General features: G+C 40.6%; 3 protein-coding genes across 8 annotated transcripts in view; 2 read left to right on the top strand and 1 right to left on the bottom strand.

The window, feature by feature from the left end:
* Window positions 1–11373, top strand: part of cltca (clathrin, heavy chain a (Hc)) — a 30638-nt gene extending 19265 nt beyond the window's left edge. For both annotated transcript variants that reach the window (XM_042009058.1, XM_042009057.1), the window contains 18 exons: window positions 580–760; window positions 1251–1414; window positions 2475–2600; window positions 2691–2833; window positions 2929–3163; window positions 3266–3388; window positions 3471–3616; window positions 3721–3904; window positions 4008–4200; window positions 4498–4655; window positions 4747–5019; window positions 5152–5469; window positions 5705–5836; window positions 5931–6041; window positions 6134–6304; window positions 6452–6673; window positions 8537–8612; window positions 10326–11373. In XM_042009058.1, the coding sequence (XP_041864992.1) occupies window positions 580–760; window positions 1251–1414; window positions 2475–2600; window positions 2691–2833; window positions 2929–3163; window positions 3266–3388; window positions 3471–3616; window positions 3721–3904; window positions 4008–4200; window positions 4498–4655; window positions 4747–5019; window positions 5152–5469; window positions 5705–5836; window positions 5931–6041; window positions 6134–6304; window positions 6452–6673; window positions 8537–8612; window positions 10326–10459 (3090 nt within the window). In that variant the 3' untranslated portion in view covers window positions 10460–11373. The remainder of the gene's footprint in view (window positions 1–579; window positions 761–1250; window positions 1415–2474; window positions 2601–2690; window positions 2834–2928; window positions 3164–3265; window positions 3389–3470; window positions 3617–3720; window positions 3905–4007; window positions 4201–4497; window positions 4656–4746; window positions 5020–5151; window positions 5470–5704; window positions 5837–5930; window positions 6042–6133; window positions 6305–6451; window positions 6674–8536; window positions 8613–10325) is intronic.
* Window positions 11374–12780: 1407 nt separating this feature from the next.
* On the bottom strand, window positions 12781–14057 carry ptrh2 (peptidyl-tRNA hydrolase 2). 2 transcript variants are annotated; one of them, XM_042009059.1, is made up of 2 exons: window positions 13983–14057; window positions 12781–13527 (listed from the first exon to the last, which is right to left on the bottom strand). In XM_042009059.1, exon 2 carries the CDS (start codon window positions 13515–13517, stop codon window positions 13005–13007), a length of 513 nt encoding a protein of 170 aa, XP_041864993.1. In that variant the 5' UTR covers window positions 13518–13527; window positions 13983–14057; the 3' UTR covers window positions 12781–13004. The 2 variants fall into 2 exon arrangements, with proteins under 2 accessions (XP_041864993.1, XP_041864994.1); XM_042009060.1 differs by having other exon boundaries at window positions 13895–13999.
* An 856-nt stretch (window positions 14058–14913) lies between these two features.
* LOC121654096 (vacuole membrane protein 1-like) overlaps window positions 14914–23495 on the top strand; it is a 66585-nt gene continuing 58003 nt past the window's right edge. The window contains exons 1-3 of one of the 4 annotated variants that reach the window (XM_042007986.1): window positions 14914–15074; window positions 20848–20935; window positions 21292–21430. In XM_042007986.1, the coding sequence (XP_041863920.1) occupies window positions 20869–20935; window positions 21292–21430 (206 nt within the window). In that variant the 5' untranslated portion in view covers window positions 14914–15074; window positions 20848–20868. Of the gene's footprint in view, window positions 15075–19220; window positions 19305–20844; window positions 20936–21291; window positions 21431–23495 lie in introns of those variants that run through there. The other 3 variants (XM_042007985.1, XM_042007987.1, XM_042007984.1) reach the window with 3 other exon arrangements.

The following is a 23495-nucleotide window of genomic DNA, read 5'->3' as shown; positions in this document are numbered from 1 at the left end:
ATTTACGGGTGTAGTCTGATTAGGAAATAACCCCAGCACAATTGCTTCATTAGTGCAGAACATTTAAAGAAGTTTAAATGCTGTCATACAAATTTCAAGATTCTTTTAATCATTACAGTTATATTATCTCTCAACACTCTTTAAGTTGAAGTTTTTGATGTTTCCCTGATCCAACACACCTGATTCGCTCCTCAACAGCTTGTTGTCAAGTTCTGCCCAAGCATGTTGACCCATCAGTCTGATTCAGGTGTGCTGCAGCAGGAAACATCCAAAACGTGCAGGACAGCAGCCTTGGTGGACTGACTTTGAACGCCCCTGAATTAGTGTGTGACCTTTTCCATAAGCGTTTCATCACCATCTGTTGGTTAAATGAAAGAAAATGCCAGGCTGAACAGCAAAGTGAACCAAGACAGCAGAGCCACCAATGTTAATTTCTGCTTTAGGTCGGACCAGAGACCAGAACTACAGATTTAAACTCCTTCATACAAATAGAGACTGTTTATGGAAACCTTGCTGACTACAGAGTCATTGGTAGATTGAACAAGGTTTAATATTCCCACATGTTCTCCCCACCTCCAGTGGCTGGTGAACTACTTTGGCTCACTTTCTGTGGAAGATTCTGTGGAGTGCCTCAGAGCCATGCTCTCAGCCAACATCCGCCAGAACCTGCAGATATGTGTCCAGGTGGCCTCAAAGTACCACGAGCAGCTCACCACACAGGCTCTCACTGAACTCTTTGAGTCCTTCAAGAGCTTTGAAGGTGAGGAACCAGACTTAATCCTTGCATCCAGTCTGCTTTGACATAAGAAATCTGTAATCAGGTCAGTTTTTATTTACTGAAGATAAAGAACTGTATAAAACGTCCAGTAGTCATTTCAACTTAAGAATTAATTGTCTAAGATAATTCTGTATTCTGTCAAAACCATTAGATTTTTCCCATTTTCTCTAATGCTGCTAGATCCTCCTGCCCTTACTTAAGCTGTCAATGAAACATTACATTTAGGCCAGACTAGCGGAAGTACAGTCGATAGCTAGTGCTGAGTGGAGGTGAGCTAATGCAGCCCCTCTATTGTTAATGGAACAACAGAGTAAAAAGGTTAAATTAGAAAGAGACAAGCATGGCATAGAACATTTTAATGTCCCTTTGATCTTTTCAGGATGTTGGCTCCACTGTGCTGTCCTTACACTGTGATTGCTTGTAAGCACCAACATCGTCTGAACGCTTAAATAACTGTCTTTGTGTCACTCAGGTTTGTTCTACTTCCTGGGCTCTATTGTAAACTTCAGTCAGGATCCTGAAGTTCACTTCAAATACATCCAGGCTGCCTGCAAAACGGGCCAAATCAAAGAGGTGGAGAGGATCTGCAGAGAGAGCAACTGCTACGACCCGGAGCGCGTCAAGAACTTCCTCAAGGTAAAGCCGCAGCGACGAGTCTTTCAACAAACACTGGACAGTTCTTTTCGTTTTTTATGTTATACGTGTGTCTCTATACTCCTTATTTCCTAAATCTTTGCTCTCAAAACACAATTTTTGCATTCCCACATCTAGATTTTCATCATTTTGTCTTGTTGGTCTAAAGGCAAAATATCCTAGTGTTGGAATTTTTGTAATCCCCATCTGCATAACTCCCTCACAAATATTAGCAGCCATTAGAAATATACATAAGAAAATCTTTAAGTGATCCCTGCTGGTTGCTTGTATTGGTTATAAATATTCAAGTAACAATCTTTATGGTAGTCACATATCTTTTGTGCTTTTCCTCTTTTATCTTTGGAATGGCAGGACATGTATCAGGTAAATTCCTCTCCCTCACAATACAGGACTTAACCCATTTCCCTTAAAACATGAAACATGGGACTGAAAAGGGATTTGTATGGAAACTGTATATGTTTATACACCGATTCATACACTACTGGAATGCAACTACAGCATTCTGAATTTTGTGTAGACTTTGTAATGCAGTACATGTTTTGTGCACAGTTGCTGATAGTACTGATGTACTTTTTATATAAAGTCAATAAGTGTCTGTGTTTGTGTGTAGTGTGTAGTCCTTCAATTGGAGTTTGTAGTTTGTGAAGCATGTTCCTGAGTAATAGTGTACAAATCCCACTTTGGCAATCCTGTGGATGGCAGCAGTGCATCAGCAGTATAGGACTTTAGGTCATCAATGTGCAGTAGTGACCTGATAACGGGCAGATATATCTGTTAGAGACATTTTGTTTTACCTTTTTACACCAGTGACAAGCTACATATGCATCCTTTAGCAAGTCGGTTGTATGCTAGTGACAAAACATGTTGTATTACACGTGGAACTCCTGATTCACCAAAGGAGTGTTGACGTTATCTGGAAAACACTTTTATGTATGAGATTGAGTTTAGTAAAATGTCTATCCTAAGGATGGACTTACTTGTATGGGGTGTCCTAATGTTGTCTTACTATTATCTTTTTTTCCCCATCATGTGTGATAAACAGGAAGCAAAACTCACTGACCAGCTGCCACTCATCATTGTCTGTGACCGCTTTGACTTTGTCCATGACCTGGTCCTCTACCTGTACCGAAACAGCCTGCAGAAGTACATTGAGATTTATGTTCAGAAGGTAAGGGTTGATGCAGATGCATATACATTATTATTAAATGGTAAGCTTGCTTTGCAGATGTGAGATTCACTGTAAATTCTGTTGTTTTAGGTGAACCCTAGCCGTCTGCCTGTTGTAGTTGGCGGGTTGTTGGATGTGGACTGCGCCGAGGATGTCATCAAAAGCCTGATTTTAGTTGTCAGGGGGCAGTTCTCAACTGACGAGCTGGTCGCTGAGGTGGAAAAGAGGAACAGGTGCTGTATTTTTCCAACTAAGCTTTTCTTATCAGTACAGCTACAAAAAAATATCTCTGAACTCAGTTTTTAACTTCTGACATACATTATTTCAGGTTGAAGCTGCTGCTGCCTTGGCTGGAGTCTCGTATCCATGAAGGCTGTGAGGAGCCTGCTACCCATAATGCCTTAGCAAAGATCTACATTGACAGCAATAACAACCCTGAGCGCTTCCTGCGGGAAAACCCTTTCTACGACAGCCGTGTTGTGGGAAAGTACTGTGAGAAAAGAGACCCTCATCTGGCCTGCGTGTCCTATGAGCGAGGACAGTGTGACCAGGAGCTGATCAATGTAAGAATGATCTTTTCATCACAGTCATTCTTTTGATCCACTTATTCTTGTTGTTGTCCTCTTGTGCCTTCTGTATTTTCAATGTTGTCTTCATCACGTTAGGTTTGCAATGAGAACTCCCTCTTCAAGAGCTTGTCTCGCTACCTTGTCCGACGCAAAGACGCTGAGCTGTGGGCCAGTGTGCTGCTGGAAAGCAACCCCTACAGGCGGCCACTCATTGACCAGGTATGGTGCACGGAAGTGAAGATGCATCACAATGAGTACTTTGCCAGTTGCCCCTCTAAGCCTCTGCTGCTTTCTATCTCAGGTGGTGCAAACAGCGCTGTCAGAAACCCAGGACCCAGAGGAGGTATCTGTCACCGTCAAGGCTTTCATGACTGCAGACTTACCCAATGAGCTCATTGAACTGCTGGAGAAGATTGTTTTGGACAACTCTGTCTTCAGTGAGCACAGGTGTGTGGCATTAACATGATGCACTTGCAGTCATTCAAATATTGTGTAGAGAGAGCTAGTGGGCGGTTATGCTAAGTGTTTTTTTTTTTCTTTTTTGCCTTTAGAAATTTGCAGAATCTGCTGATCCTGACTGCAATCAAAGCTGACCGTACACGTGTGATGGAGTACATCAGCAGACTAGACAACTACGATGCTCCGGATATCGCCAACATCGCCATCAGCAATGAGCTCTTTGAAGAGGCTTTTGCCATCTTTAAGAAGTTTGATGTCAACACCTCAGCTGTACAGGTGTGTGGCCATTCTTAACACTGAAACAAGAATCTTATTGACTGATAAATGGTCAGTCATTGCCTTACTTTTTTTCCTCTCTTTTTTTCCTGTTCTCCCTTAGGTCCTGATTGAACATATTAGCAACCTAGACCGGGCCTATGAATTTGCAGAGCGCTGCAATGAGCCAGCTGTGTGGAGCCAGCTGGCCAAGGCTCAGCTACAAAAGGAACTGGTGAAAGAAGCCATTGACTCTTACATCAAAGCTGATGACCCCTCTGCATACATGGAGGTGGTGCAGGCCGCTGATAAGAGTGGTAAGGAGGCTTTTTGAGTTTATTTTGCTGGTTGACTTGATTTTAATAGATCTGTCTTAAGTAGTTTTGTCTGTCATAACGATACATATTGGTGGATCATCAGGCTGAGACTATTTAACATTTTAAACTCAAATGATCAGAAGGCAAGGCCGGTGCCAATGAAAGGAGATAATTGCTCTAGTTGCAACAGTTGTGGTGATCACAAAGTGGGTGCACTATCAGCATAAAATGCTGTTGAGGCAGTGTTCCTCATTTACAAAGATGAAAATGATTAATATTATTTTAAATGTGCTTCAGGTAACTGGGAGGACTTGGTCAAATTCCTTCAGATGGCACGTAAGAAGGCCCGCGAGTCCTATGTAGAGACAGAGCTGATCTTTGCCCTGGCCAAAACAAATCGCCTGGCTGAGCTTGAAGAGTTCATCAATGGACCCAACAATGCTCACATCCAACAGGTTGGTCTCTCTCTGACACAACCCTAACTCATCCGACCAGTCAGATCAAAACTAAAAGATTGTGTCCTTATTGTGCTGGAATTTTCTTCAGGTTGGCGACCGCTGCTACGACGAGAAAATGTATGAAGCCGCTAAACTGTTATACAACAATGTCTCCAACTTTGGTCGTCTGGCTTCAACTCTGGTGCATCTTGGTGAGTACCAGGCTGCTGTGGATGGTGCCCGGAAGGCTAACAGCACCCGCACCTGGAAAGAGGTGTGCTTTGCTTGTGTGGATGGACAGGAGTTCAGACTAGCCCAGATGTGCGGTCTCCACATTGTGGTGCATGCTGACGAGCTAGAGGAACTGATCAACTACTACCAGGTAAGAGTAATTAATCAGATTATTAGAAAAAAAAATAAATTAAAATATTGAGGGTTTGCACTTCTTTTGTTTAGTTTTCCTATTCTAATTTTTAGATTTGTAAGAATTAAGCTATGCTCATTCTTCTCTCAGGACCGTGGCTACTTTGAAGAATTGATCACCATGCTGGAGGCTGCCCTGGGTCTGGAGCGTGCTCACATGGGCATGTTCACAGAGCTAGCCATCCTTTACTCCAAGTTCAAGCCTCAGAAGATGAGGGAGCACCTGGAGCTCTTCTGGTCCAGGGTTAACATCCCGAAGGTCCTGAGAGCAGCGGAGCAGGCTCACCTGTGGGCCGAGCTGGTCTTCCTGTACGACAAGTATGAGGAGTTTGACAATGCCATCATCACCATGATGAATCACCCAACAGATGCATGGAAGGAGGGCCAGTTCAAAGACATCATCACCAAAGTACTCTTTGATTTCATATCAGAATTATTGTTGTTTTGTTTATTTTGGGTTTAACTTATTTAAAGAGTAATTAATTTAAACTTTCTTAGCTATAAAACTCAGAATAAAATGCTGTGCTATTGTGACATTATTGCAAAATTATGATAGTTATGCCTCAAGCTTCAGCATCCTGAGTTAGTTGGAATTCTTTTTATAAATGCTAACTTTTTACGCTTTCCCTGTGCTCTTTTTGCAGGTGGCTAACGTGGAGCTGTACTACAAAGCCATCCAGTTCTACCTGGAGTTCAAGCCTTTGTTACTGAATGATTTGCTCATAGTGCTCTCCCCTAGACTGGACCACTCACGTGCTGTCAACTTCTTCTCCAAGGTCCTCTTTCATTTTTCACACAGTGATAAAAATGGACAGATGCACATCTTTTCTGGGGTTTAACTTAAGATGGTCTCTGCATGTCTGATAACAGGTTAAACAGCTGCCACTGGTCAAACCTTACCTACGGTCAGTACAGAACCACAACAACAAATCAGTCAACGAAGCACTTAACAACCTCTTCATCACAGAAGAGGACTATCAGGTAAAGTTTTATTGACATCTTGTGATGCAGTTACATAAAAAAGAAATAAAACCACTGTTCTTTAATTTAATATAAACACATTTGCTTGTTAGGCACTGAGGACATCAATAGATGCCTACGACAACTTTGATAACATCTCACTGGCCCAGCGTTTGGAGAAACATGAACTCATTGAGTTTAGAAGAATTGCTGCCTACCTCTTCAAAGGCAACAACCGCTGGAAACAGAGTGTGGAGTTATGCAAGAAGGACAAGCTCTATAAGGTGCATTTTCTTTACCAGAGTTAAAGGGGAGGGGGTGTAAAAGAGCAACAGGAAGCAATGAGGCTGCTCGAGGGAAGAGTCACAGTTGTTTTCAGATGACAGTCTGTATGGTCTGTTCTTGACCTTCTTCATACTGTCACCCAACAGGATGCCATGCAATATGCATCCGAGTCCAAAGACACAGAGCTTGCAGAAGAGCTGCTCTCCTGGTTCCTTCAGGAGAACAAGAAAGAGTGTTTTGCCGCCTGCCTATTCACCTGCTATGACCTGCTGCGGCCTGATGTGGTACTGGAGACCTCCTGGAGGCACAACATCATGGACTTTTCTATGCCATACTTCATTCAGGTCATGAGGGAGTACCTCAGCAAGGTGGGTCAGCTCTATTCAGGCTAGACTTGAGTTCCTATGAGAGAGGCCCATTAGAAGAACTGAACAAATGTCAAACCCTTCCTCATATGTTGACAAAATAAGTCTTCATAGTGCTCCATATTTGAATATACTCATCCCATTTTAACAGATGCTGTCTAAACCTGTCATAAAATGCATCCCCAGAATGATCTTTGATTGCGTTCTTTGCTGCATCTGCTAGTTTCTTTTCATGAAGGAATATTTAATCTTCATCTCTTGTGCTGCACCTTTTCTCTTCCAGGTTGATGCAGTTAAGGAACAGGTGAAAGTTTAAAAGCTCCATTTTTTGGTCTGGTTTTTAGCTCGAGAGACTGCAGCCTTGAGTGTGCATGAGTTTGTTTAAAACACAAGTTGCACTCTCACTTGGACACAGCCACTGATACATCCGTTAAGCTTATATGTTCCAGGCATACAGGCTCTAGTAAAACTTCTGCTTATGACTGCAGCAGTGTGTTGGAAAATACAGTTAAAATTGTGTGTTCACTATACTGTAGCTCAGTGTTTTCAGTCCAGGTCAGGACCCACTGCCCTGCATTAAAGAGGTAACCCTACTTTAACACACCAGACTGAAATGAATGGCTTGTTAACAGCAAAGAACTTGATGAGGAAGTTCATTAATCCAGATCAGGTGTGTTGGAGGAGGAACTTGTCTAACACATACAGGGCAGTGGGACCTGACGACCTGGATTGAGAAACACTAGCTTGTTTCGAGAAAGTGCATCTTAAACAATAGCTTTAATAGTTTTTACATCTTCATGTTCAGTGGTAAATATTTAAAGAAATGTCAATCAGAAGCTAACCTAAAGTGGATTTCCTCAAGCTTGTATGTGTTCTGCAAAGCCTAAATGTCTCTGACCTGCTTACTGTAGGATGCATGTGTAAACATGCTGCTCATGTTGATAGTTGGTTGTCTGGCTTTCTGCAAGTCTGCACAGTAGGGAGCACCTCTTTCAGTCACTGTACTGCGTTCTCAGTGCTGCAGCTCATTTATGACCAGCAGTTTTATCCACACAGCATGGGACTGTTTCTGCTTACATGAAAACAATGTTGAATTTGAAGGTTTGATGTTTCTGAAGGGGCATGGACAAGCAATATGCACTGCTAAGTTCGCCCTTGTTCCTTTTTATTTTAGCAATAACCTGCATCCAGGTGCTCCTGCTTTCCCTCTCAGGACTTGCTATGTACATGCTGTTTATTGCTGCATCTGACTTGCTGCCCTAAGAAGTTCTTGGTTTTGTTCACATACCTTTTAAAACCATTTTAGTTAATCTTTCACTGTTTGTCAGACAGAGCTAAGTCAAAAGAAATCATCTTAAGTGTTGTTTAACATGCTATGAAGAAATGAGAGCTGGGAATCTGCATTTTATGCCCACAAAAAAAACTTTTAAACTACTCATTGATCTTTTATTGTTCTGTACAAGCATTATTGACACCACTGTGTAAAAGTTTTAAGCAATAAACGTCCAACTAGCTTCACTTAAGGTGCATGTGGAGTCTCAAGCAGCAGCATCGGGTTTACTTACCTGCTGCCTGACTGAAGCATCTTGTGGAAAACTGTAGCAAGTTGTCAACGAAAACCTCAGTTGCTTAAGCCAGTAAACCAAGAGTGACTCCTTGACCTTTGGATCTGTGCTCTTTGTTGGTCAGACCGTCTGTAGCAGGACTTGTTCCTGCTGAAAACGGGTTTTAATGCGATTGTCATGATGAATAACAACCTATTCATCAGTTTCTAAAACCTTTACACATTACTGTTGTAATTTTTCAGCATGCAATTTACTTCATAGTTAACTTTGTTGTAACTGTGTTTATTTCTTCCCAATGCAGGTAGATAAACTTGAAACCTCAGAGTCCCTAAGAAAAGAAGAGGAGCAGGCAACGGAGACGCAACCCATCGTCTATGGTAACAGGCCTACATTAGTGTCAATGTCCAGTTCCCTGTGATAAGAAACAGGAGCAGTTTTCTTTCCACACAGCCCTTTAGGATATTCAGTTTTCTGTAGGCATTTAGCATCACATAGCTTTAAATATTAGAATTTAAAGGGGCTCTATTATGTTAATTTCAGCCTAATTTATTATATGAGTCCACAAGGGCAAAATCAGTCCAGCATTTTTCACAAAACCCTTTATTTATTTATATGGCTCCTCTCCTTTGGGCCTCAGATCAGCCCCTGCCAGAAACGAGCAGAATGAGACTCTTCTGCCCTGATCCCCACTTCCCCTTGATGCAGGCTGCTTCTGATTGCATCATAGAAAACACCAGCAGAACCGAAGTAATATAAATACCTAGTAAACAATGTCAACACAAAGCATACAGCCGTACATGTTCCAGTCCCGAAAACGAGAGGAAACAACTGATTAACCCGCAGTAACGAACGCAGCAGGAGGTCTGTTTGGTAAATACTCTGCTTACCAGCTATAGTCCAATGTAACGTTGTTTACTGTCCTTCACTCGCCTTATGTATTTGTACACGCCCCTGCTAATAGGTGTGCATGTGGCAAATGTACCACAATGCCAACAGAGGTGGAAAACGTCTGCTGCCCAGAAATAGATAAGCTAATGATGCTATTTGCTAACACTTAAATGCAATGTTACGCCGTTAGCTTTATTTCCAGACACTCCATGTACATCTGTTGTTTCACATGGCTAATCAGCTGGGTGTCTTTAGCCTGGTTGCTATGTTTATAGCGTTTACATCTACAGCGCTGATCGCTAACTTTCTGCTCTTTACATGTTACCTGCTGGGAGCGGTCAGGTAAAGTAAGTGTGGGTTAATTCCTTTAGTTTGACCGTTGCTCACACTGTCAAAACAAAACAGACGACTTATTCGGTTTTACTTACAGCTTGTGGCTCAGGATCAGTAACGTGGTTCTTGATTGTAGGAACTAAAGCCTGGTCGCAAATCCCTTGTTGTACCGGCTCTTAGTGTTGCTGTCTAACCGTTTCTCACAGCCGAAGAAGCGTTTCTGGTGTCACGTGTTGACACTGAAAACGTTGCGGTGTGCACCGCCTTGTCTTCCACCTTACACTGAGCAGTGAAGGTGGATGCGCCTTTCTTCTCGTGAACGTGCGACAATCTGGAGAAGATGACCGATAACCGAGTCGTTCCCCTCCGGGACACCACTGCAATACTGAAGCAGAAAAAAACTCTAAAAACAATTCTTTTCAGCCCCATGAAAACTGAATGTAGAGACACACAGGAAAACCCAAACATGCGTTTATGTGATAAAAAAATAGCGCCACTCACTTGTCTGAGTATTTAATGCTGTAGAAAGCTTAAAAAAATAAAGTCAAAATAGCATAAAAGGGTCCCTTTTAGTACTTTTGGGGGTTTTAACAAACCTCAGTGGAGTCAGAACTCCAGCAGCACTTGAGGTATGTTCAGATTAGTTTTGCTAATGAAAACGTCATGATTTTCTGTATATGCTTCAAATGTTGAGTTGTGGCTTGTCTGGACTTCCCTGTCCAAGCACCCTTACTGGTTTTCTGGTTGGTGTTCATTCGGCATGCAGCAGCTCAAAGCTTTAGCTAAAAAGCAGTAAATTCAGTTTTATACCACAACTGGTTTAAACAATAGAAGCTACATGAACGTTCTTGTTTCTGTGTGAACATCAGGAACACCCCAGCTGATGCTGACAGCCGGCCCCAGCGTACCTGTGGCCCCTCAGCAAGCTTATGGCTACGGCTACCAGGCACCTGGAGGATACGGTCAACCAGCAGCTCCGACAGGCTTTGGCTACGGCATGTAAAGACCCCTCCTAATTCTCTCCACATCCAGGCTGGAGCCACCATCCATCCATCTCTCACAGTCTTTCACCAGACCGTTATTGTCTCTCTACCTTCTACATGGAGCAGGAGATAATACTGACAACCTTTTTTCCTTTTTTTTGTTTACCCCTCCCCTCTTTTTTTCCTTTAAACTGTCATGAAGGACTCAGTTTTATTTCTGTTGTCAAAAAGATTAAAAGGTTGAATCACAAAGATTAATTTTCTCACATTCCATATTGACTAGTTTAATTTTCTTGTCTATCTTTTTGAATGGGAACATGGTTTATGTACATTAAGAGGGAGGGCTTGTGGGAAGATCCAGTCCTTTTCCTAGATTTAAAAAAAACAAAAGGTCTGTTTTGTCTGATTTGCACTCTGTGGGAAGAAATTAATGTAAAACATCTTCCTCTCATATGTGTGAGCAGCTTCTTCTGTCTGACTGTACAGTGCATTTAATTATTGTATATTCAGACACAAAAACCGCTACTGTGTTCTTCTGTACTGCAGCACCAGACTGCCGCTTTCATGACCACAATCCTGAAACACTACATTTTATTAGTGATAATCCCACACCCGCTCCTTAGGGTTGGTTGTTGAAGAGAATTTTACAATTTACAGGAAATTTTGGTTCTTTCCAGCAACACCTATGCAGAAGTTTTCAAACTAATTTCCTTTCAGAGAACGTTTCTGTGTACATTACATACTGCTCTGAAGTGGGACCTCAGGAGGGAATGCAGACCTGTTCGTGTGTGACTACCATCACCCCCTTCTTGCATGATTTTGGTCTGTTGCCAAGGGTGCAGGAGATTTTTTTTCTTTTGTTTTTCACATTTCTCTTTGTGTCTGTTGTGGGTTGCATTTAACTTACATTTGACCTCATCCAAATACGAAACAATATCGCAGCACATGTGGGGGGGTTTGAAGTTTTTATCAAAGGCTTGCATCTATACAGGAAATCAATCATTAACTCCTTATATTCTTGTCTAAATTACTTTAGATTTAAATTGTGCACTTACAGTACTTGATTGTGCATAATCAGGATAATGAATGAAACAGCGGCTTTGTTTTCCACTTAAAAAAAAATAAAGGCTTGTTTGTCAAGAACAGTGTGGTTTCTTAAGAGTTTTAAAAGATTTTAGCCTTTTCAGGCTGTTGATGTGCTTAGAGAATGACTTTTCAACTGGTTTACAGAAGCTAAACTTTATACATTTATAAAGTAAAAGTGACTGATTTAAAGCAGAGCCGTGAAGCTTACCAGCGTGCTGACGTATATGTTGAAAATATGGAACAGGATCCTTTTTCAGTTCACTGGTCTTTAATGTAAGATTTGGTCCATCTGTAATTCAAAGGCAGCCTTTTGCCATATAAAATGTGGTTCTAGCGCCCTCTGCTGGTTGATGTTGGCAGCTCAGCAGTAAAGCAGCCATGTCGCGTTTTCTCAGGCTGGTGAGTTGCTGGTGGTACAGACCAGTAATCATGTCATTAAACAAACTAGCAGTTGTAACTCTGTGAAAGAAACCTTCCAACACGTTCACAGATGGTAGCCCTGTGAAGCTTGAATTTTTGACGAATCACTAAAAATGTCAGGTTATTTAGCATAAGATCCCATATTATTTTCAAAGCATTGTAGATTATATCAGATCTGATGTTTTGGCCTCTACAGAATATCATTTTTATAAAAATCTGTCTCTTATAAGTGCACCATTTATTAAAGTTCTACGCTGTATTTCATAAGTGAGAAACATAAGATGTGGAAGTTATTTAAAATAGTCTTTGCACATTAAAAACCAAAGTGTCCTTACATGTTAGAACCATTCAAAACTTGTGGCATTGTACCAAGAATCATATTGAATTGTTACTGTCACCTTAATTGCGTTGGACAACAAAATGACACCAATTTCAGAATATTTTCAATTTATGTCATTTAGAAAACATGTCAACATCAGTTTGTATGTTTGCAGATATATTTTATTAATTTTTGAAGGGAAAAAGATACTGGGGCTAATTTAGAAATTGTGAAACTCCATTGTCTGTTTACATTACCCTGCAAAATCAGCAGCCCATGAAACACTGCAGCCCACTGCTGAGTAGAAAACCGGAGTCAAGTGGAGCCTTCAGGATTAGCCACTAATTGGTTTAATTAATCATTCATGGGAAATTAAAATAACCCATTAATTTTCTACTTTTAATATAACGTGCTGTAGGCCTATGTACAAATAAAATCAGCAAACATATTGGTATATTTTTACTCTAAACAGAACAACAGTAGGGTCATCACTTAAAAACCCAGCATGATTCAGTCTCTGTTAAATCACTTTGCTCACAGATAAGTGAAACTAATTGTGACACAGTTGTTGATCATAGTAGAAAACAATTTACCCACATTTGTAATTACTGCTGAACAGTATTAAACTGATTTCTGCACTGAGACAGCTGTTATATAAAAATAACTCATATCTCAGCTTAGTTTACATTGCAAACAGTTTTAACAGTGTAGAAAAAAAGCATTGTTCTACAGCAGAAACTTCAATAAAGCTTTAAATCTCCTGTGACGCTGTCAATCAGATCCGCCGGGCCTGGACCGATACCCAGCACCGTGCGTGACCCGGGTGCAATTTGTGTCCTCCCTGCATCTTGAATGAGGCTGACAGTGAGGCCCATTTCTTTGGCATGACCCAGCAGATCAATCATGGTGTCCTCATCTGGGGCCTTCACCACCACCTTGGGCTGGCCGCAGTACTCCCACTGTTTAAGAAGCTCAGGGTTCCTGCGCTGAACCTGCCTGTAAGCTGATACGGCAGCATGGGAACACTGAGCAGCGACCTTCCCTTTCCCCATCTTCAGATCATTTCGGACCACCAGAATCATCTTAAACTCGCCTCCTTCTCCTATCACACTTGCTTCACTGCTGTTGCCCATCGCTGTCATCAGACTCTTGGATGCAGAGCCAAACCGGCCCCGCAGGTGCCACCCGAGGAAGACTCCACAACCCAGTCCTGCTACTACACCCAAGCCCAGCGGTACATTCAACAGCTCCATACTGTTAAACCTGTAAAACATAATACATAAGCGTTTATGTCAACTTTAAATTTTAAGCTTAGATGCCACCCCCCTGCAGAATGGACATAAAATCTGCCGTCTGACACATTAACTCGCTGCCTTGACATGTTGTGGCTTTATTTTTAATTTCTTGTAAACATTAATGGCTGTATCTTTCCGTTGCTAAATGTAAAACAGGCACGTGGCTAACTTAAGTTATTTTTTCCGGGCTGCTAAGGATTTAAACCAATTTTATCAATTAAACCCAGTCCTGGTTCAAGATTTGCTATATGCTTCCGTGTATTGATAATGAAAACTTTATGGCTACCAATTTAGCTAACCAACTCAGTGAAACTAGCTTAGCTAGCTTTAGTTACCAGGCAACTACCAGTGGATCGTTCCAACGTTCCACTGTTAAAACACGGCACAGGAGAACAGGTTAGCAAGGACAACCACGTTTCATACCAGCTACTCTTTCCGATGCTCCGGCGGCATGAATCTCCTGATGGGCCTGTGGTCGCTTGCTGATGATGTCACAACACAGTCTCTCTCTCTCTCTCTCTCTCTCTCTCTCTCTCTCTCTCTCTCTCTCTTTCTCTCTCTCTCTCCCTGCTGCATGGAGCCTTACTTGAATTTTGTTTTTATCACGAATCGCTGCAGCCTGAGCGTTAATTTTAGAAAAATAACCTCAAAACCTAGCAGTGAGTAAATTAATGTCTCTTTCTTCTCTACCGGGGTTTTCTTTTGTTTCATTCAGATAATGAACAAAATTTTAGATCAAACAACACCTGAGTAATCTTCTCTCTGGAGTAAATGCAGATGTATTGGCATGAAGAGGAATCAGAGGGGAAGAGTGGGTCTAATGTTGGGATATTTTTTAAAATAATAAATAAAAGTATCAATACCATGTGATTTGGCAGCAACTTGGTATATATATATATATATATATATATATATATATATATATATATATATATATATATAAGCATTATCTGAAGTCACCAACTCAAAAACTAAAGATAAAACCTGACATTTTATTTAGGCCCCCTATATCTCAATACGTGTCACTCAGTGAGAAGAAGTTTAAGATTTACTTACTATACAGTCAAACTAGTTATGCAGTACTTTGTATAATTTTTTATATATCAATGAAGTCTGAAAAAATCTAATAAATAAAAGAGAAAAAAAAAGATTTCTCAATGACGTTATTTAGTTGATTTACTGGTATGAAACAGAAAATTCAGATTTCTCAAAATAGTCACTGAACTCACCACAATCATAGCGCTGGTAACTGCTGCAGCGACAAAAATTAAGTTTGGCGAAACATTGGTGCGGGGGTTATTGTAAAATTTAAATAGATTTTATTATTAATATAATAAATGTATATAAATGACACCTCTTAATGTGAGAAGTCAAAAGCACAGGGAAATGGCCCAGCAGTGAAGTCCAGAGTTTAAGGAACCGGAGGAATTAACTAACATTTAGCCGCAACTTTCTGCGTGTTCGTCTCGTCACTTTTAGTGCATTGTCCATGGTCCACCTGCAGACCAGTGAAATGTAAGTATTTTAGAATAACTCCGCTTTAAAATGTTAAAGTCAGTCAGGTGTGTGGTCTGAGACCTCAGGCTAATTACTGTTTGCTTGCTAATGCAAGGATCTAAGGAGCAGACCCTGAGGAGGATTGGGGCGTGGGTCACTCCACGGGTCACTTCACGCCCCTAAAATGATCCGCTTCAATGTAAGTATATAAACTAATGCAATAAAAAGGAGTTGCTGTTCCTCTGTTGTTTTTACAAAAGACTGTCACTGACATTTTATCCATACCTCATGAAATTCTGGCAGCCTGTGGAAAGGGGGCTTTATATTCCTCCCTAAATGACGTTTAAAATCAACTCATTTTATTAAGTTTTTCTTTATTATTTTATTTATTGATAATCAGTAAACATGAAAGTCATAAGGCTATTGCCGTGGACCTCCTGCACCCTTCCATGTTGCTCCAGAGCTGAGGAAACCACTTGCTGTTTAACCACAGCTGGAGGGTGTGCACTGTTGTCCATAATGTTGAGCAGCTTTTCCAACACACTTTTTTGTTTTAGTCTTGAGCTTTAGGGGCTCCAGACTAATTTTTAACACAAAGCCAGTCTTCTTTATGAGTTTGTACAATCTTTGAGTTTGTGCCTGACAGATGGCTGCTGGTCTGTCGTACTCCGACACCTCCTCTGCCCGGACAGAGACGGGATGGCTTGCTGCATGTCCTCCTAACATCCACTATCATCCCCACTGCCTTGTTTGCATTCAAGATGAGGTGCTATTCCCACACCAGCCAAACTCTTGTACTCATCACCAATGTACTACACAACAAATCTAGAGACAAATGTTGCAAAGCAAAATTCATTTTTAAAATATTCAGAAAACATTTGTTTATTTGCCTGTTCAAATTTACAACTTGGGGTGTATCATTTCTTTTTAAGCAAAGTTTAGCAACTACAAACAGATTTTTTTCACATCAACTGCCAAAGCAGCTGGACATTTCAACCCACTAAGATATACAAATAGGAAACAGACCAAGTTTAGGAGAGGAGTCTCTCTTTTTCATACTGTCAAACATGAAGATCCCAAATAGCACTGGCCCATAAGCAGCTCTTCGGGAACCGTTTATGGTGCTTTGTTTCAAACAAACCCCACCTGAGGCCCAGTCGTATCTCATCCCCTTGGCCTTACCACTTAGCCCAGGGGTCTGCAACCTTTATAATCTAAAGAGCCATTTTTCCCTCAGCCCACCTAAATAAAACTCGTTTAGAGCCGCAAATGTTACGAGACCTTTTTAAAAAAAAGACAGCTGTTCTGGTTGCTGGGTAGCTCGGTTTGCAGGGCATCTGTTTCCCATGTGGGAGACCCGAGTTTGAATCCCACAGGGGACAAATATTAACGCCATCCAGTTGGATCCTGAGGCAAGACGCTTAACGCTGCTGCCTAACCACCTTCAGATGTCAGCCGCTTTGGAGAAAAGCGTCTGCTAAAGGACTGTGGAATAAAATAATTTTTTATAAATATCTACTATAGGAAATTTGTTGTGATTTTTTAAGAACCACGTTTTTATTTCTATGTTGTGGTTTTAAAATAAAAACAGCATAAAACTTTTGCAAAAAGAGGACAGACTTTATTCTATGAGATGCAGATATTTGTGGAAAATTATGTAAAAAAAAAAAAAAAAAAAGCCCCTAGTTGGGAAAGTGTTAGGGTCAAAGGTGGGAAATGGGATTGGACCTAACCAAACTCAGCATATAACTTTGAGCTAACAATGCCCTCTACTGAGTAAAGGAGGGATCATCCGACGTGACAAACTGCATCTAAAAACAGATAAAAACTGGGCCAAGACATGAAGATGTGATACTAAATTAGAAATAATATATTTAGCTTGCTCTCCAAATATAAAGCAGAAAGTAAAAAAAAATCTTTCATTTTTATTCCACTGGATGACAACGCTGCATTGATTTGAACTTTTAACAGCTTTTTATTGGCTGTTATCATTTTCCTTTTTTTTTTTTACTTCTTTGATCATTTTTGGCGTTGATTTGCTGTGGGTGTTTATATTTTACATTATTGTTGTAACTGTCTGAATGAATGTTGAGCTGAACCCCAGGAGGAATAGCAGCAGCTAATGTGAATCCAAATAAAGAAAAAATTCTTTTTGTGGATGCCGCTTTGTGACTGTTTGTCTGTGAAAAGCACTTGATAAATAAACATGCTGTATTATGATTTTCACCTGCACTTTATTAATTTATTTGAAGTTTTCAGCAATGACAAATTGAGTTTTCTTACAATAAGCTAACGTGTGAGATGATGTGGTTGATGTGACACTCTGCTCACAAAAAGAAAGGAATATTTGGCTTTTTGTGTGCTGTCAGGATGTTCATATAATGCACTATAACCTTTACAGGTGAACTTATTTTGAACTTTTGTAAACCTTTAAATACACATGTACGACTGTTACGTGTTTCAGTACTCTAACAAGGTGATTAACCAAAAAAAAAAGGTTTGTTTGCATTAAATACATAATGTTCTTGTTCAGTGACAGCTTGTATTTAAACAGTCCTGTTCATCATCGGGCTAAGACGACACCAAACGCATGACAAGTTATTGAGACGTTGAGAGTTTTGTGTTGTTGTATACCCACCACTGTGGTTAGCTTTTGTTTTAATAACTTACAATTAAGCAACTCTAACAGTCACATTCATCATATGATGCCCGTGTAGCGTGGACCTTTTCCGTTTTTTGTAAATTTGACCCAAAAGTTAAATGTCCCTAAGTTGTTGTGGCATATATGTATGTGTGTGTGTATGTATAATTTATTTATTACATGCACTCATCCTGCTCAGCGTGCATACACGTTCTTATAACACTATGTGCTGATGTGCAGCTGTAAACTGAGACAACTACCGGTATGTGAACTGACAGAGCATCGAGTTATTCTTGTTCATGAACATGCAAAGTGTTACATATGATCGTGTAACTAAGTTAATATTCCCAACCTTGCAGGCAGACCAAGATGGGATTTCCAGTATGACCCCATGAACTCAGATGTGCTCATATTTTTATCAATCCTTATTTTATTTGGCATAATTCAGTGCAATTTATTGTTCAGAGTTATTTCTTTAAAGAGACATAGTTTTTAAAACAAGGCAATAATTCATCTCTGAAAATAATATGAATATTAGTTCTTTATTCTTTCCAAATACCTCAGTTAATTAACTTTAAAGTTATTTATATTATATTTATGTTAGTCTGTTTGAGAAAGAAACAACCACCAGTGTGATGCCTACATATTTTTTAAAAATGTAATTTTATCCACGAGAGTAAGAAATTGGATCATCTGCTATTTTGTGAGTATTTAGATGTAATTATCCTTCCATGTATATTTTCTGCTACTGCTGTTATTTCTGCATTTAAATCCAGTTCTTCTCCTACATGAACTTAGCAACCTCTCAGTAATCTCACCTCACAGCAATATTGCAGGTCAACACGCAGTGAGATGAAACTGATCCATCTTCAGCGAAACAATTTCTAGGCAACCACCAGAGGCTGTGCTCGTCACAGATGTCGGCCATGCCATGTTCTCAAACAATTCACGATATTTGTTTCTGTTGACACTGTTATGTGTGTTCACCATGTGAGCCATGTGACACAAGATACCATGTTCCATTAATTGCTTCTCCCTCTGCAACTGGTTTTACCAAGATCCCAAGAAAGTGCAGTTTAGAAAAGTTGTGATCATGCTCAGTCAGACACAGCTGCAACCTGATGGAGACGTTAAGTCCTCTGAAATACTCCAGCATGTCGCTACACATGAGCTCTTCTGTCCATCTGACCTGAAAAAGTGATGTCCTGTGGTCATTTTGGGAAATAGCTGTGCTCTCTTTGACCAAATGCCACTCACGTCTGTGTGAAACCTGTGGAGGATTGAGCGATGTTTGAAGTGTGCTCCAGGAAAGTGATCCATTTATTTATAGACTTAATTAGACTGGCCCTCCTGAGGTTTTACCAGGCAAATGATGAGCTCTTTCCCTCTTTCTGTGTCTCTTTTCTGTCATCCGTCCCCTTCCCCCTCCCCTAACCACCCTGTATCAGTTCTCTATCCCTCACTGGCCCCCTTTACCACCACACCCTTCGCTCAAGTTGTGATGCAGTTCATGGGTAGTACACTGTTGCCCTACATTGCTACTGGGGCTCCAGCACAGCCTTTTATTTGAGCTCAGAGCTCCTTGTGGATGAACCATCAGCTGAACGGTGAGTTTGCTCTCTGCATGAGATATTGCCAAAACACATAACAGCATTTCCTTGTTTTACACTTTGAATTTAAACTCTTTCTTCATTGCAGTGTGATTATCTCTGTTTGAAAAATGGCAAATGATTGCTGCCTATTAAATGTCTCATCCTGGATTTTATGTTTAGGTTTGCATTGTCCCATGTGCTGGAGTTACTCAACAGGTTTGGGTTGTTTTGGAAGGGGAGATTGCGCAACTGAGCACCGGAGCTGTGCTGTGCTACTGTGTCTCACACAAGCAGAAGTGCTGTTATGAAACTATTTACTAGGCACAAATAGTAAAAAAAGCACTAGAATTAAAAATAAATTATTTATTCTTTGGCATCAGTCACATATTTGTGCAAATGCAATTGAAGTGCATATTTTGCACAAATAAATTCCCCTGTTTGGCACCAGTTTCTACTACTGAGTTTGCTAATAGGATATTTTATATTAACCTGCTTTGCTGAAGCTTTTTTTCATGTTTTATTTTTCCTAGTGGTGACAAATTACAGGGTATATTAAGTACTGGTGAGGATGTGGTGTGTGTCCTTGAGGTTTAAAATCTGGTTTGAAAAGCTTTTGTTTGCATTTCCCAGAGAAACTGAAGAGTTGCTCTTCACTCCCCCTGCAGTCTAGTTGTCTGAGAGTGTTTATTTTCTCTGTAATACTGGCATAAATCTGACTGTAAAGTATTTAAAGTGTCATTGTTGAGAAATCATAATGTGAGTGTGTGTGTGTCCTTCAGGTTACCATCTACACCTAGACCTAATGAGTAGTCTCAAAGCCGATGGAAAAATATCCATTTTAAAGAGGCACCATCATCCTGTTATATCAAACCCAGTGAGAGCATGGAATCAGTAGTCAGAGGCCCAAACCTAGGGCACAGGATGGAAGAATTAAGCTTAAGAGTGTGTTTGTGTCTGCACGAGGAACTGAGAATTCCACCAGATGGTGAACTGCATACCTCTGTGTCAAAACCCTCGTCTCACTACTCGCTGTCAGTTTCCTGAGAGACAAGAGGTTTCATTAGACACTCGCGTGTGTGTGGGTGCTTTCTGTGAGTGACAATAACAAGGAAACAAACTTTTAAATCTTGTTCTTCTCACCATTACTTATTGAAAGGGGTGAAGCTTGGTTAAAGGAAGAAGCTGTTGAATTTTGATGCAAATCTAGAGAACTTTGTTTATTGCTATCCAGCGCATTGCTGTTGGTGGGTTGTTGACAGTCCCTCTAGTTCTTCAGTGTGTTTTTCTTTACATCCAAGAAATTCTACTTCTGAAACAAACTGACAAGATTTTAGTGTTCTCATATACTGCTTAAAGTACTCATTAAGTCATGCACAAGCTTGATCAGGTCACCGGTAAAGGATGCCGCATCCGGAAAACACTGGCTGCTGGTGTGTTGGTGTGTACACACAGAAGTCTGAGAGTGTTTGGTGTATTGTTGCATGTGAGTCCATATTTGTTTTGGACTGGTATCAGTGTGAGTGATGTGGTGCTGAAGGCCTGTCTCTTGTCTCAGCAGGCCTCCCTACAGATAAATAACATGGCAGAGAGTGAGCTACCTCAGAGGCGCCTCGGTGTCAAGGAGCAGAAAAATGGAGAGCTGACAGGTAACAACATACAGCTGAGCAACAGATCAAACACATGCTTTACACATTAAGGCTTGTTGCAATATATGAGTGAGTCTCCTTCAAACTGGATCCCATAGTAATGAACATGCAAGGCAAAGGGAATCATGTACAAACAAAATGGTTTTCATCCTATCGACTGATTTGATTCAGAGAATTTAAAATATAGGTTTTAGGATTCTTTTTAAAGGGGCAGCTCAGGTGTTAATGGGTTAAACATAGATCTGTTTGCCCATCAATGCTATGATGAAAAAGCTTAATTCTATATACACAAAACATTTGTTCAAATATGTTTGTTCCTCTGGTGATTATTTTTATTTGTCCGTCTGTGTGATAAGACTCAGAGTCTCCGGTGCATGAGAGGAAGCAGAGAGAGAGAGAAGAGCGTGAAAACCTGGTGTTATGGAAGAAACCTCTGCTCACACTCCAGTACTTTTTCTTGGAACTGCTCATTACCCTTAGAGGGTGGATTATTAGGTAAGGATAAGTTTGGGATGCAACTCCGCCCCTTTTCTGCAAAATGGCACTCATTCACCCACAAACAGGGGCTTCCTCTTTTTTCCATTTCATCAGTAGCTTCATAAATAAGGTTCTAAGGCATCAGTCATGTAGAGGCAAACAAAAAAAATGGCTGAAGAACAAAACAAAAAAAAAGCCATCATCCTTCACACCCTCCCTTACATAAAAGGGGGAAAACACCACAGGAACTGACCTTGATATCTTAGTATTATCAACCCACAGGTATTTGCTCTCATAAGTTTAGTCTTCAGTTGCATGCCAAAATGCAGCACAGGAGATATCACTTTTCTTATCCCCTTTTTTCACCATCAATTCCCATCCTCATGGTATTCATGGATCATTAAAGGTCTTTCCACCTCACAAACAAACGTTATCTCAGGCACAAAGCAACAGCATCAGCCCAGTGTGCGTCACAGATAGCCTTGATAGCACACTCCACGTGCTGCACAACATGTCTTCAACTCACTTAATAATCTTTGTTGACACAGAGGGCCCAGAAGAAGGTCATACTGTACTCTCGAGGGGGCCTTTGTGGTTAAGCATGTCAGGACAACGTGTTTACTCTCAAACTACAAGAGGATGTGGTGAGCCACAAGCACCATGCGTAGTGTTCTGACTGAGAAGCTGCAACTCACCAAAAACATCCAAAACACATGGTGTTTCAACTGTTGCACTGGCATACGAGGGAGCGCATTACAACATGAAAGCAAACAGAGATCATTTGGAATGTTTTTAGGATAATTTAGTGCACATGTACATGGAGTCTTCAGGACAATATTCTGTTCAGTGGCTCCATTTGTTGTCCTTAAACAAGCTGCAAAACAAACCGGGAAGAATTTGTGATTTTGTAAGAAATCCTTATTTAAATTCATGCAGCTGCACTTTGAAATGCAGCATGTAACTTGTGTGAAACTGTTGCTGCCCTTGTGACTCAGATTAGTGAAAAATAAAGATACAAGACATCCTTAGTTAATGTACATTCAGTTTAATGAACCATGAGTACGGTTTTATGGTATTTAAGTCGAATATAACCTTCTGTTAATTCTGAAAAGAGCTTGTGACTTGACACGTCTCACATGCTTATCAAACATATGAACTGCTTCATGAATTAATGTCGTCTTTGCAGTTTTAACACCTTACTAAATGCTGTCATGAGAGGGAGGCCACAAATTTACTTAAACTTATCACTATTAACTAATCATGCACATTTCTTGAGCCGCTGCCCTGCAGCATCCCGGGGTTCAGAAACTGCACTTCAAAACTTTTTTTCTCAGCCAACAGCTGCGTTTTGCTTTATGGCACTGCGTCAGTCAGCGGCAACTGGATATCAACACACTGGTCATTTTAATACACACCACGGCTGAATCAGCAAAGAGAGAACATGACAGAGCAAGACAACAGTCCACATGAGGCTGACTTTTACTGGTTGGAGAGAGCTCAGAGAAAAGACAGGATGCAAGATGGATGCTGACTTAGCTGTCATCGGGGGCACCATAGTGCGAAAGGTTCATTGGCAGTAGTGTGCAGAGACATTTTGAGGGACAAGTGCTCAGTTTTTAAAAAAAGGGCACTTTGCAGAGCGTGTGGAATCGCCACCTATGTTTAATTATAGTGGAAAAAAATATTACAGGCTTTTATGTACTTGCAAATTTATTGAAATATGTTACTGTACATGAACCTGGCACTGATCTGACACTGCTCTCTCTATCTTCCTCATCCTCCATGCTGGTAGATGGTCTACTGTGGGACAGTAGAGAGAACAGAGTGATGCATCTTTGAGTAAGACTGCTTAGTGACAAGAGTCAATGCATTACACCACTAAGACTAACACCAGTCTGCAACCGCCATAGTCTGACTTCAAGGCCTCACCACTAGCTGTGTTCTGCAGACAAATTCTAATTGGGTATTTATGATGGTCAACATTTCATTATTAGCCTACATGGTAAATACAAGATAACTGTGAATATAGTAGGCCTAACATGGAAACAACTTATATTTGTGGGGCTACAGAATAATGTACTGG

This window comes from Melanotaenia boesemani, chromosome 15, assembly GCF_017639745.1.
Source record: "Melanotaenia boesemani isolate fMelBoe1 chromosome 15, fMelBoe1.pri, whole genome shotgun sequence".
Taxonomy (NCBI): domain Eukaryota; kingdom Metazoa; phylum Chordata; class Actinopteri; order Atheriniformes; family Melanotaeniidae; genus Melanotaenia; species Melanotaenia boesemani.
This window is presented reverse-complemented; position numbering and strand designations above follow the sequence as displayed.

Bases quoted from the DNA above. Each gene is read 5' to 3' on its own strand.
- ptrh2 (XM_042009059.1), bottom strand. From the start codon at position 13,517: ATGGAGCTGTTGAATGTACCGCTGGGCTTGGGTGTAGTAGCAGGACTG.